The 14110-nt window shown below is 53.9% G+C and overlaps 2 protein-coding genes across 2 annotated transcripts in view; both read left to right on the plus strand.

Annotated features, from left to right (window-relative positions):
• The first annotated feature begins 427 nt into the window (after window positions 1-427).
• RHBDD2 (rhomboid domain containing 2) lies at window positions 428-7671 on the plus strand. Its single transcript, XM_054847280.1, has 4 exons — window positions 428-599; window positions 2117-2518; window positions 2903-3053; window positions 5232-7671. Exons 1-4 carry the CDS (start codon window positions 452-454, stop codon window positions 5662-5664), a joined length of 1134 nt encoding a protein of 377 aa, XP_054703255.1. The 5' UTR covers window positions 428-451; the 3' UTR covers window positions 5665-7671.
• Window positions 7672-10653: 2982 nt separating this feature from the next.
• LOC129214935 (NADPH--cytochrome P450 reductase) overlaps window positions 10654-14110 on the plus strand; it is a 30656-nt gene continuing 27199 nt past the window's right edge. Inside the window, exons 1-2 of the mRNA XM_054847281.1 lie at window positions 10654-10726; window positions 12957-13081. The gene's annotated coding sequence lies outside the window, so the exon portion shown is untranslated. The remainder of the gene's footprint in view (window positions 10727-12956; window positions 13082-14110) is intronic.

Raw genomic sequence — 14110 nt, forward strand, 5'->3', positions numbered from 1 at the left:
TTGGGCAATCATTTGCCCCAGTGTGGGCGATCGGACGTGGCTCTGGTGCAGATGCGCCTGTCCGCCTCTGTTTGTCACACCTGAAGGGAGATGCTCGGCCCTTCCAAGTAGCCTAACCCCACGACACGGGCAGCGGGGAGCGGGCGGGGTGTTCGGGGCCTTCCTGGCTCCGGGGGGCCAGTGGGGCCTCCTGCCTGTGGTGGAGGGCCGGCAGTAACCCGGCCTGGGGTGAGCTTCCAGCGATCGCTCACACCTCTCGGTGGGGGTATTTTTCCCTTCTGGGAAGGGAAAAAATAATAATAATAATAAAAAATTAAAAAGAGGGGAAATAAAGCCAAAACACCGCCCGCCTGTCTCCATGGTAACGGAGGCGCCGCAGCGCCTCGCGTTGCCACGGCAACGGTCCAGGCCTTCCGGCGGCGGCCGGAAGCTGGGCGGTGCGCGCGGCAGCATGGCGGCGGGGTGGGGGCGCCCGCCGGTCGCTTCTGTCCTCACGCTTCTGCTGTCGCTCGGCGCCTCCGCGCCCGGGCTGCTGCGGGGACTGCCCGCCGCCCGCTCCGCCGCCTCGCTGCGGCCCGCCGCCCTGCGCGCGGGGGAAGGTGAGCGGGGGCAGCCGGGCCGGAGCGCTCCCTGCCTCCTCGGCTTCCTCCGTCTGCCCGGGCCGCGCCCGGCCCCGTCCGGCCCCGTCCTCCCCCCCACTCCGTGGGTCTCCCATTCCAGGCTTTCCCCGAATCCCGCACCGAGCCTTTGCTTCCCTCCTCTCCGGGCCTTCCCCGTGTCCTACCCTGAAGTCCTTGGTCCCCCCTCCTCAAGCCCCTCGCCGGGCCTGTGCTCCCTCCGTGGCCCGCCTCTCTCGGCCTTCCCCATGACCCGCACCGTGCCCCTTGCTCCCCCCTCTCTAAGCACTTCCCCTGGCCTGCACCGAGCTTGCTGCGCATCCATCTCAGCCCCCAGGGCATCCCCATGTCCTACATCAGGCTGCTCCCCCCCTCAGCCCCCATCTCTGGCCCTTGTTATTATACAGAAGTGGGGTGTGCTGCTAGGAGCTTGGAGGATTCGCTTTCCTTGGTCCCTGTGGTACTCCCAGAATGACTTTATCACGCTCTTAATTCCCCATGTTACTGCTTGCCAACATGCAGTGATTTCTTTATAGCGGCCCGGTGCTCTGAGCTGATGGATGAGTTCCAGGAGGGGCAGTCAGGATGTGCCGGGGGATAGTCTGCCTGTATTTTTCCTGCTATAGGACTGAGGTTGACAGGAGAGATGTGGAGGCCTGTTTGGCTTAGTCCTCACAGAGCACCCAGGAGCATGGCTGACCAGAAGGCCTGGGAGCACTTCTGAGGCCCGATAAACTGTGTGTTTTTTGTAAGAAAAAACAGTCTTCTAGCAGTTTGAGAAGTGTTTGTCTTTTGAGCAAAATCATAGTTACTGTAACAGTTGTTTTTATGTCTCGCCTTTTCTTTTAATGAGACTGAAATTTTCCACAGATACTGCTGCTTTTTTCCAGGAAGCAGCAAGAGTCATAGAACCCCAGACTGGTTTGGGTGGGAAGGGACCTCACAGCCCATCTAGTTCCAACCCCCTGCCATGGGCAGGGACACCCTCCACTAGCCCAGGTTGCCCAAAGCCCCATCCAACCTGGCCTTGAACACTGCCAGGGAGCCAGGGGCAGCCACAGCTTCTCTGGGCAACCTGTGCCAGGGTCTCACCAGCCTCACAGGGAAGAATTTCTTCCTAATATCTCATCTAAATCTCCCCTCCTTTAGCTTCAGGCCATTCCCCCTTGTCCTATCACCCCATGCACTTGTAAACTCTCCGGCTTTCCTGTAGCCCCTTTAGGGATTGGAAGATGCTGTAAGGAGTCACAGAACCACAGAATAGTAGGGGTGAGTCAGTCTGCATGTCTGCGTTACCCAAGATAGCGCTTGTTTTTAATTTGATTATTTACGCCTTACGTTTTAAAGGCCTCAGGTTCATTCTGTTCTACACCAGGATAGAAATGAAAGCTACTAATGAATCCTGTAGGCTCACTCTCCCTCTGCTCAAGCATGTCATCGTAGTGGCTTAAAACAAATTCATTGCTGCCTCTGCCCTTCTAACGTGCTGGTGTGTTCAGTTCACAGGTTAGTTACCTACATCTTTGTCTACGAAGACCTGATATCCTTGACCTGTGGTGCCATCATCATCTGGTATTTTGCTGGCAGCTTTGAGAAGAACGTTGGCACTGTGAAGCACTGCTTCCTCACCATCGCATTTGCCATCCTCTCTGCCCTCCTGTACCTCTTACTTGAGACCATTGTCTCGAGAGTCTCAAAGGTGGAAGATGCCAAAGGATTCATGCCAGTAGCTTTTGCCATGCTGGGTGTGTCCACCACCCGCTCGCGGATGAAGAGGAGTCTGTTTTTTGGGGTTAGAGTCCCAGTGGTGCTGGTACCGTGGTTTATGCTTTGCATAGCATGGTTTATCCCCCACTCTTCTCTCCTGAGTAACCTGTGTGGGCTCCTAGCTGGGGAAACCTGTATCCTTTCCAAGTGTGAAGCCCTGAACCAGAGTGGGATCGCTGGTTTGCGAGGAGGAGGACGTGCTGCGGTTCTTGTTGCCGAGATACACTGGCTTTGTGGTGTTTCCTGGGCTCTTGCTCTGCATTAACCTCTCACTGGCTTTGCTGGTCCTTATCACACCCAATTCTGCATTTGTTTTTCACCTTGTGCTTCCCCTGTGGCTTTAGTCCACACAGGGAACACAGAGCTGAGAAGGGCGATGGTCTGTGAAGATGGCACTGGGTAGAACTGGGAGAATTCTCCAGGGAAAGTGGTTTGTGGCCAGAGGGGAGTTGCATGCAGCTGTGTTAGAAATGAGTGTGTTTTGTCTGTAGTCCTCCTTAACATGCTGCTGATTTCAGATGGTCTTGGCTACTGTTTCTGCTTGGATTTTCCAGAGTCAGTGGGCTCTAAGCTGGACCGGGTGTTCCCTTTCAGCCTGCTGAAGAGGATACCAGGGCTGAAATATATCCCAGGGTCCTTAGCAGAGAGAAGAGCCTTTGAGAGCGGCAAGTAAGTACAGGAGTTTCTGTGAAAGATCTTATGATATACAGGAATTTGGAGGCATTAAATCACTTTAACAGCTGTATTATGCGTGTCGTGTTCGTATCCTGGGTGTTAAGAGGAACGTGCTGACCCATTGATGTTACACTGGTGACATTACTGAGACTAATATGGTATCACAGATTAACTCAGCCAGGTCATTCAGTGAGAACTGAACGGAGGTGACAGACCTCTCATTTGCTGCAAGGGCAGTGTGTACCCGTGCGAAGGTATTGCGGCTCGGCTGACATGAAGGCTAAGTTGTGCGGTTTTGCCCTAACATTAGGAGTTCTGGTGTTTGTTCCTGGCTATATTGCTCCCTGGGGCGTGATCTTTATCTTTGTTTGCCCCACCTTGCTTCCCAGGATTGCTGTGAAGTGAGTCATGTCCAAATCTATGTAGGAGCAGAGCATTTTAAATTAAAGATGTCACAAAGTTCAATGCGTGTTTTCAGTGTCAAGGCAAGATTGCTTTGCCAAAAAGAGACCTTTGGAGCCTGTGGCTGATGTTCAGGAATGGTTTTAAGTTTATGTGTATCACAAGCCATGAGAACTCACTTGTATTCTAAAAAGATTGGAAATGTGGTTGGATTTTTTCCCTTTTTCAGTTTCCCAGATTTTTTCCCTTTTTCAGTTTCCCAGAGGAAGGATAGTCTTCTATTAAAGGTTAAATTCTATGTGTTGTTTAAGCCATCAGCTCACTGTAAAGCATTCTTTGAAATTGAAGCATTCCCAAGTGTTTGTATCTGCCCTCATCCATGGGCAAACCATAAAAGAAGCCCTTGGCTGGAGCAGGAGCGTACCCCAGATCCATCGGGGCACTCAGACATGTGAGTGCTTGCAGAGGAGGCCAGGCAGATCCAGCTGCATTTGTCTTTTAACTCTCTTCCTTCTGTGCAAGTGCTGCTTTTGGGAGGAGGGACTGTCTTGCTGCATGCTGAGCCTGTGTCCGCATTAGTCTAATGCTTCTGCTAATAACTGTTGCGTGCAGCGCCGCAGCTCTGTGTCTAAACCTGCTTTCTTTAGGTGAGATGACATAAATAGACTATTCTGGCTCAAAGGTATTTACATAAACATATGACTATCAAGCAGGGCGTGGGAAGGTGTTTCTAGGATGTTTCCATTTCTGCAGCTAAATTTGCATGTGTCTGTGTCTTAGTCACAAGGTCTGTATGTGCTTCTGGGGCTTAATTTTCATTACTTTGATTCTTATTCCCAAGTAAGAGCTCTTGATGGTTTGGGTTTTGTGTTTTGGTCGGGGTTTTGTTGGTTTTTTTTTTTAATATTCATAAGACTTCAAGCATCAACTTGACACCAGACAGGAGACATTTCTAGGAGGTCCAGGCTTTGGCATCATGTTTGTGTCCACAAATAAAAAAACCCCAAACCAAACTGCAAATAATAATAAAAAAAAAATTCCAAGCCCAAAACCTCCAGCATGAGCCAATCTCTTATTCTTGCTGGGAACCTGGTAGTCGTAGTCTTCATGAGTATTGTCTTGATTCTCAGCACTTAGCGTTGTACGTGGGCTGAGCCATACTCCTGAAGTCCCAGAGGCTTTGGCTTCGAGGCAGATTGCCCCTCTCTTGATGTCTTTCAATGGGATGACTCATGCCTTCTGTTGGCAAAAGCTGTTTCTAAACCTTCCTTCTGAATGATTAATTTTATTTGTAACTCTCTCCTCCTTCCCTTTTCGCTCTATACCCTGGGCTCTTAATCGCACCAAAGGGCTTTATGACTTCTTGATAAATAACACTTGGCAACTGTGACTTCTCCTGATTAATAACTTAGCAGATGTGTTGTTCAGTGGAAGGCAGGGAGGATGCGTACAGAAATCTTCAAGCTGCAGTTTGGCTTGCGTATTCCTTGCACAGAGAGATTCAGGGCCAAGAACCGCGCTTGTTCAGTGGGTGTGGAATTGGTGTGGGTTGGGAGAGGGAACATCTGTCCTGGGAGATCCATAAACCTATTTTTACTCAAGTGCTGCTTATAATAAGAGCTTCTCTTGTTGCAGTGAATCTCTGTGATGGATTGCAGTGACCTTTCTGAGCACTGGTCAGGAGCAAATCTACCCCCAGGGCACTTCCAGCACTAATTAGGCCATGCCAGTTTTGAACACACTGTAACCTTCTGTGTTTTTCCTGCCCAGGATGAACCCTGCGCCAGGCGCCTACCCCACCCAAAGCTACTACTGCTCTTCGCCTCCAGCTCTTCTCTCTTTGCATATGCAGCACCTGAATGTGCAGAGCCAAGGGTTTCAACATAGCTGCGCTCCGGGATGTGGCCACGCTCTGGGACACGAGGCATCTCAGCATGGCCATGCTGCAGGACGCAGCCTCGCTTCTTCCCCCCACCAAGGCAGAGGAGCTTTCAGCGAGCGTCACGTGCAGGCTCAAGCTGGAGCCTCGCCTGGGCTGTGCTGCCCGCAGGGCCAGTTCTCTCCCCCGCAGTGCGTGTGCCCGACGGATCCACAGACACCTGCAGGTCTGGGCCCCTTGCCTGGGGTTCAGCAAGCATCAGGGTATCCTGCAGCCACAATGGCTGCTGTTTCAGCTGAATTTTTGAGAGTCCAGGTGTACTGATCCTCCAGAAAGCAGCAGCACTCTCATACTGTACGCAGCAGCGCATTGCCAGTATCTTTGCTGTATCTGGGGTGACTAGTGGAATGGGTTGGTAGCTCCACCATAGGCCATTCCCCTGCTCCCTGGGCACAGAGTAATTATATTTCCTTTATAATTTTTTTTTTACTTTTTGATATTGCTGGGGGATGGGGACCGTATCAACTCTGTGCGCTTCTCATCCTTTTGGAGTCTTTTTTTCATTGCTGTATTTAGCAGCTGCCTTTTTCCACGTGGCCACTTTTACAGCGCATCAGCTCCCCAACTTAGTTGTCAAAACACTGGACTAATCTGGCGTTTAACTAGGCAGCAGCAATAAGGACAAGTCCCATCTACACTGAGGCTCTTGGCCTCCTCTCTTGTTTACGGGTATGATATAGATAGGACCGAAAAGAAGTTGAAATCATGGAAGCCTTAGTTTATAACTTAATATTTGAGTGGAGGGGGACAGATATCTGTTCTACTAGTGACTCCTCCATTGAGAGTGTGCGTTGAAGCAAGGCTTGTTAAACCAGGGTTGCGGCAAGAGGACAAAACACCCTTTTCTGCCCCTCAAAATGCAGCTTTAAAATGCCAAAGGTCCTTGGCTGCAGTCTGTGTGTGCACCAACACGTTGCCTTCATTATCTGATAGCACTGCACTAGCTCAGCCTGTGTTGCCAGCGTTTGCCGAGAAGGCAACCTCAGATGCAGGCAAAGTAGTGGAAGACTCTTCGATAAGGGATTTTGGCCATTTGTGGAGCAAATGTATATAAATCCAAGGAGATGGGGAGGACCTTAACAGCGGGTTAGAAGAATTAACTGGAATGTAGCAGTTCCATGGGGTTGTTCATGCTGCTCAGCTTTAGATGTCTCATCCACCAATATTAGCACAATCTCTCTCTGTTTTCTTCAGAGCTGGTGGAGAGGCGTGTGGGAGGGGGGAATTTTCGGCAAGGGATGCAGAGCAGGATGTGGTGGTTGGTGCCTGTGGCAGTGACAAAGGAGTTTGGTCGAGTTGGTGGGACTTGAGCTTTATTTCCAGCTGTGTAGCTGCTTTACTGCCATGCCTGGGAGGAACCTGCTGTCTCTGTGTCTGTAAATCAGCCAGGATCTCGACTATTGTCCTTGATTCTTTGTTTAGAGCTTTGTTGTGCTCCAAAAAAAAAAAAAAAGTGCTAGATGAAGCACAAAGTGCCATTACTGCTCTTGGAGATGTTCTTGCAGTGCCTAACCTGTCCCTCAGAAACACAATAGCCTCGGGGCTCTTCCATGCTATCAGTGAGCCGGGGTCATGGGCAGCGTTGGCAGCTGCGTGCTGCAAAGCATGTACGTGCCTCTTTTTTCCCCTCTTCAGCGTCTGAAGAAGCCCCATGTTGCCGTACAGCCGCTTCCTTCTCCAGCAGCCCTTCTGGGATGACTGCCACAGCTACGCGTGGCCTCGCCGGGGCTTGCTGCGGGGGAAGACCAAAGTGAATGCTGAGGACTTAGACCTCAGATACGCATTGGTAAGGAGCTCTGCTCACAAAGCCCCTGGGCGGGGGCGTTCTGCAGGAGGATGCAGCAATTTGGGAACCAGCCTGGAGCTGGTGGGACATCTGGAGCTGGCGGCCTGCTCATCTCGTCCCTGATTGTGTCACTCCTCCATGGGATCACAAATGGCCTTGGCTTCATGGTCCTGTTTTTCTTGAACTGCTGACAGAAATTGCATTGTTAGGAGTTTAGTATGGGGTAAGAACAGGATAAGGCGCTTGTTTGGAACTTAAAAGCATATTTTTAATACCAGGAAAGAAACACTAGAGATAACATTGAAATGTTGCTACTCCACTCTTGTTAGTGCCTTGATTTTCCTCCTTGCGAGATCCTTGTCTGTAAATCTAGGAATTTTATCACTGTTTTTATCCAGAAATGTACAGAAGCGTGATGAGGACTGGTAGCAATCACAAATGTTGTATACCTCCAAATTGTAAACTTGAAACGCAATCTGAAAGACAAACTGCTACGTCTCTGTGTTTGCTTTCAAATGAGGAACTGGAGCACATCCCTCGGGGTGGTGGACTGGGTGCGATGGGGACTGTGGGGCAGGCTGTGGGTGTCCCATGGATGCTAGCTGTGTGTCAGGCTGGTAGCGAAGGACACGCACGGGGGGCGAGCGGTACTGCACACTGGAAAATGCTCGTGAGGCTGGAAATGGGTTATTTTTCCTTTCCGACTCTTATCAGCAGATCTGGTTAAGAGATTTGCTCTCCCTGCAGAGCCGTCAAAGGGATGGCGAGTTTCCAGCGAGCAGTTTCACGGCTTTACAGTGGTAAAGGAAGCCCTGGCCTGTACAAGTCCCCATAGCGTCACTGCCGGCAGCAAGAACAGCCCCGAGCCTGGGGAACGGCCGGCAAAACGACAGCAAACCCCCTCCCAGGGGTGAGGCGGTCCCCTTGGCCCCGGCAGCAGCGCGGGGACACGCCGGTGGGAGCTGTTAACCTTTCCGTGCTGAGACAAGGCAGCTGCCGCAGCCCTGCAGGCGAGCCCGGGGGTGGGACGCGGTGGGGTGGGCACAAAACCACAGTTTGGGGTTTTTTCCTTCTCCTCCCAGCTCTGTCGGAAGCATCTTGGTGACGTTGGCAGATCGCTTGGTCTCTGATCTCTGCAGCTTCCACCACGTCCCCGGAGCCGTTCCAAGTCCAGCTGCACAGCTGCCACAGTGTCTACCTGTCACTTCAAATGTGCCGGTCCTGCGTTCAGTGGCCTTTGGATGCGCCTTTGGAAAGGTAAAGATGGTTTCTAGCAAAGTCCGTTCCCTGCCTCTCCCCAGGGCAGCCCTTTCACCGCAAAATGCTCTTGTATACATCAGCCGAGGAACTTCTGCTTCTCCAGCAGTGGAGTCCAACCAAGTCCCAGTGCCTCAGGGCTGGTGGCAAACTCAGAACTCCTTGCCCAGGGAAGGGGTCGGGATGAGACGTCAAAACGTGGCTAAGGCTGAAAAGAGAAATCACATTTGTAAGACAGGGGAGGTAAAAATCAGCTCATCGGGCTTTGGCATTTGCCTGCCTAAGCTCACAGCAGCGTTGCTGGTTGCATGTTGCAGTACCAGGTCACTTCCTTGGAGGGGAGACAGAGAATTAAAGTTCCTAAAGCAGGAAAAAAAAAAATAAAAAATCAATAAACCCCCAGTTCAGCCTGGGATGAGTTCCCCGGGGGGAACATGCTGCAGGGAGGCCTGGCAGGAGACGCCCGTGTCCAAAGAAGAACCTGACTGTATTTCTTTGCTTTCCTGCTGCTCGTTTGTTTGTGGCAAAGCACACGCGCGTGCAGACAGCTATCCTGCGCGGGGGGCCGCGTTAGCTGTGCCAGGGCACCACCAAACGCCGCCGCTATGGCTGTCCCACCGGGTCCCGGCTTGTGTGCCGGCACCATGGATGTTCTGCGGCCAAAAGTTCAGCCCCAACTTGTGCTGGGGATGGAGGAGAGCTGGAGAGGTGTGAGCTCACTCGCGTGTGCCCTGTGGCGGGTGGGAGAAATATGTGTGGAAGGAAAACTCCAACCAAATGGGTCCCTGTGGGGGGGGTCTTCCCCGGGGGTTTTGGCTGGGTGCGATCAGAGCCCCTTCCCCGCTGGGAACAGAGCAGGATGGGCTGCACCATAATGCCTGTCCCGGCTCTGGGCACCCTATGGGCCCCGTGACCCCAAAGCATGGACCAGCTCCGTCCTGCCGTCCCCCAGGGCTGGTGCAGGCACGTCCCAGCTGCTGCCGTCTTTAACCTGTGGCCGTTCACCCCCTGGGGGATGGTCATGGACCAGAGTCACCCCGGGAGCTTCTGCAGCGTCACTCCAGGGCCTGTGCGGGTGGCAGCGGTGCCCGGCAGCCCCGAGCCCCGTGCTGGGCTGCCGTCATGAAAGGGGGCGTCCCCGCAGTCCCGGGCACCGCTGTCCCAGAGCCGGTGCTTTTTGGGTCGGCGCCCCCCGCCTCGCACCCCTCCTGGCCCCACGGGTGCGTGCTGGCCTTTGCCGGACTTTGCACCTTCCCCGGGGGTTTTATTGACTCTGAGGCGAGTGTCAACACAGCGGCAGGACCATGACCTCGAGCGTCCCAGCCCCTGGCCGGCCGAGGGAGGGGAACCAGCCCCGGGGCAACCCCGCATGCGATGCTGCCCGGTGAGGTCGGGGTGAGCAGCCGCGTTCCTGGCTCCGGCCGGGCTGGGCTTAGCGCAGTCGTGACCCGGCTTCTCAAACGAAGGAGAGGGGAGAGCGCCCGTCCCTCCGTGCCTGCGGGAGCTGGGGTCTGGGGGCCGGGTTGCGAAGCCTCTCCTGCCCGGAGCGCCGGGGACGTTTCCGGAGCTGCTTGTGCAAGTCCCCGGTGGGGGCGGCGTTAGGAGAAAGGCCTCCCCAAAACATCCGAATCGTCTGGGTTGCGGTTAGATCGGGAGCAGCCCCGCGTTTCCAGCGCCGCTCGGTGCCAGCGTGCGCCCCAGGGGATGGGCCTTCGCACCGCCACCGCCCCCGGGCACCGCCAGGCCGGGGGTCCCGGTGCAGACAGGGCCCGTGTCCAAAGCTGCTCCGTGCCCTGACCCCAGCCCTGACCCCTCCTTGACCCCAGTGTCGGCCCCAACCCTGACCCCCACTTTGACCTCTGACCCCCTGCTTATACTGGACTGTGACCTCTGACCCTGCCCTCTGCACCCTGACCCCCACCCTTGACCGCACCCTAATCCTAACCCCCTCTCCTGCTCCCCAGCCCTGGCCTCTGACCCCTGAGCTCTCTCCCTGACCCCCACCGTGACCTTTGACCCCAGCACCCCTCCCTCCCCAGGGCTCCCTGTCCCTTTAAGACCCCCTCCCACACACCACGCCGGGCGCGCTGGGGCCGTACCAACCCCGCGCTGCAGAGGGGGAGATCTCCTGAGGCGGGCGCGCTCTCAGCCCATTGGCGGGCAGCGGGGGCGGAGCGTGTCCCCCCCTCACGCGCGCGCCCGAGTGGTGCGATCCGCCCTACGTGCCGGCCGCGCCGGGGCTGCGGGGCGCCGCCGCCAGTGTGGGACAGGCCGGGCCGGGCGGTGGGTGCTGCGGGGGGCCCGGGGGGCCGCTCTCCCGGGCCGGGCTGTGGGGCCGGGCATCGCGGGCTTCCGTGGTGGGGCGGGCGGCTGCCGGGGGGAGCCGGGGCCCTGGGTCGGTGCCCTGTGGCTGGGGTGGGGGAGGCCGGGCTGGGACACCTGGGTCCTCTGTGGTGGAGAGGGGAGGGCCGGGTGGGGTGAGCGGGGCCCCTCTCATGTGGGGGGGGACTGGTGTGACTGGGCCATCCGTTATTGGGAGAAGGGGGATGACTGGGGTGCCCCGGGTGGGGGGCTGTGTGAGGGGGCCCCCCGTTAGTTGGGGGAGGCTGATGTGACTGGAGCCCCTGTTGTTTGGGGGGGCCTGGGATGACCAGCTGTTGCTGCAGGGGCTAGCACGGGTGGGCCCTCTGTTATTTGGGGGGGCCTGGGATGACCAGCTGTTACTTGGGGGTGCTGGCATGAGTGGGCCCCCTGTTGTTTGTGGGGGCCTGGGATGACCAGCTGTTACCGGGGGGGGCTGGCATGAGTGGGCCCCCTGTTATTCTGGGGGTGCCCCTGTTGTGCCTGGCTCCCTGGGGGCTGTGGGGCAGGGAGCTTGGCAGCACCTTGGGTCCCCACCATCGGGCTGAGGAGGGAGTGTGAGGCAGGGCAGGAGCCAGCGCTTGTGGCCCTGCCTGCCCCCCGTGCTGCTCCACACTGAGCCCCCTGGCAGGTCCTGGGCCAGCAGCCCGGGAGGGGGGTGCTCCGGGGTGATGTCCGCCCTGCCTCGCTTCCACAGCGCTGAAGGGTTGCTTGTGCTTCCCCATCCCAGGCTGCTGCTGGTTAGAAGCCTTCAATGAACCTCTTTTTCTGGCCCTTCTCTGCAGAAAGTTATTGCTGGTGTCTAACTGATGCCTTTACTGCACGCTGGGCTGGTTCACTGTCGTTCTGCCTGTTTCCCTTCATAAACTTTTGTGGTGTTGGGAGATTGTTTATCCACATCTTATCCTGACGGAACTGCTTTGGAGAGTGAAGTTATCCCCTTAGGGAATGTGCTTGTTGAAGGAAATAATGGAAAACCCCCTGTTTGGGAGTATTAAAGCTGGAGGGGGTGAAGACACATGGATTGTGGTGTTGGAAGTTAGTCATCAACGTGGAATTGGTTCTTAGGAAGTTGTCTTACTTGCAGGAGTAAGCACAGCTGGTGCAGCTTGGAGTGTGCTTTGGTGTGCCGGTGTTTAGACCTTGGGTGAACTTTCAGAATGTGAAAAGAAATAGTAATGCTTGGTGGAATGCATATAGCGAAGAGGGTTGACTGAGGTTTTCCGGCTAATACAAATGAATTTGGAAAAGTGAAATGTGTTTGTAGTTCTGCAGCTTTTTTTATAAAACAGAAACATATATCTAGTTGAGAAACTGGAAAAGTACAAAGCATGATCAAGTTTCTGATTCAAAATTCTGAAAGTGAAACAGTGATGGTGGGGACATCCCTCCTTCCACAGGGCTTTGTGCCTCACGTGCGCTGTAGTGAGGAGCTGCAGGATTTAATATTTTTTTGGTTGTTGTTAGCCAGCAGAGCTGTGCTTAGTGGGATGCACTGATGCATGCATCCTTTTGCTAGATAGAAGGGAATGTGCTTTCTTTCGGTATTTCTGCAGCTCTCTGAGAAATCCTGATGACTTGTTGTGCATATGCAAAGCGAACTTGTAGATTAATCAGTTTTGTCAGGGAAGGGGCTGGTGAGCCAGATCCCTCCTGGAGAACCTGAAATTGTCCCAGTACAGCTCTTGGTTTTCCTTCAGATGCATCTTGTGATGGTTGATTGCTCTGAAGCAGAGTGGGAAGGGCACAGAGTGGCTGGATTCAGAGAGTCCTCTGTGTCACATGTGGATGTGATGGTGCACAAGAACTATATTTGCAAAATGCTTTTCTATAAGGCAGGGAGGAAGCAGGGAGGATACCAGCGCTACAGGAAAAAAAAACTGACACAACTGAGCACTTCTAATCTTTTCGTGTAAAAGCCGTGGCGAGTGGTGAAGAGTGGGCAGGAAGGAGGAGGTAGTGTCACGCAGCTGGCTTAACCCTCTGATAATTAGTCCTGCTCCAATTGTGACTGAGTAAACCCTCTTGCTTTGTCATCACTTTGCATTTGCCTCCTGTTCAGTCAATAATCTCTGGGGTGGTGCCTTCTGGGTAGCCAGGGTTGAGCAAGTAAGTGCCTTCTGCAACTTTTACTTTGTTTCTTCCCAAGCAGCTGGAGGAGCTCGACGGGGCGTACGACCAAAACTCTTTGTCTTGAGGGACACTTTCCTTGCTGCTTGCTTTGTGCTGGAGCTCACAGGCCCCATCAGCGTTTGCTTGCAGAACCGTTGGTACAAGGTAACCTCTTTCTTTTGAGTGTCGCAGGTTGTGGAGCATCTGTGGGCGCAGTTGGGTTTGCGGGGGGGGGGTGGGGGGTGGTCAGCAGCCATGGTTTCTTTACCCAGTTCACCTGCAGCAAAAGCGGCACAGAGATCCATGAGCGGACTGAAATCCTGCTTGATTTTTACTCTCTCCTTTGGCTGTTGCGACGCAGCCGAGATAATGTGTTTGCTCAGTCCTGAAGGACTAGGAAAAAGGCTTCCCTGCTCAGGTCTGTGCTTCTGCCATCTCCTCCCCATCCCTTTCCTCTGGTATAAAGGAAAGCTACCCGGCAGTTACCTCTGCTGACACTGAACTTTGATCAGTTTCCTGACGTGGGCTCTCCTATGTCTAAAAGCACAATTTGTAGAACTTGCATAAGTTGCTTTCCCAATGTGATCATTTGATCCGAGTGGTGAGGTTACTTTATGCACACTATTGTTGAGAGTGAGTCACGAGCCCTGCAGTGACAGGTGCACCTCTGCCAAGATTTTTTTTTTTAGAGAGTTTGAAATTTCATATATCAGAACAAATAATTACAGGCTGCTCGTAATCTCTTGCTGCTTTTCCCCACGTAAACATTCAAGTCAATCGTGTGCTGTTGATCACTCACAGAATCTGTAAAGAGCAAAAGAGGACCGCTTGTATCTCTGGTGGCTCCTCTAAGGTCACAAGTCCAAAGAGCGGCAGAGTTGGACCTATGGTGGCAGATTATTGTAGTATTCTTGCTTAGTTATCAGCTGCTTCTGGACCTCCAGTTATTGACTAATTGTCCTTTCCATTTTTGCTCTGTGGAGTAGCAGATGGGCAACTTTGGAGTTGAAGATGGGGTTGATTATTTTCTTCTTGGAAAATCTGGCTCTGGCAGTGCGTGTGCGAGTCTGCCAGGAAGGTTTAGTAACCAGCTTAGGGAGTTGGTAGGTCTGTCTTTGCAGTGCTGGCAAGTATGCTGGATCTTGCTGCACGGTTCCTTGTGAAATGCGTCTATTGGCTTGCTTTCACGGGTCA

Source organism: Grus americana, chromosome 19, assembly GCF_028858705.1.
Source record: "Grus americana isolate bGruAme1 chromosome 19, bGruAme1.mat, whole genome shotgun sequence".
Classification (NCBI taxonomy): domain Eukaryota; kingdom Metazoa; phylum Chordata; class Aves; order Gruiformes; family Gruidae; genus Grus; species Grus americana.

Bases quoted from the DNA above. Each gene is read 5' to 3' on its own strand.
- RHBDD2 (XM_054847280.1), top strand. From the start codon at position 452: ATGGCGGCGGGGTGGGGGCGCCCGCCGGTCGCTTCTGTCCTCACGCTT. The intron at 2,519-2,902 runs GTATCCTTTCCA...TGCTGATTTCAG, and splicing joins GCTCCTAGCTGGGGAAACCT to ATGGTCTTGGCTACTGTTTC. The intron at 3,054-5,231 runs GTAAGTACAGGA...TTTCCTGCCCAG, and splicing joins AGAGCCTTTGAGAGCGGCAA to GATGAACCCTGCGCCAGGCG.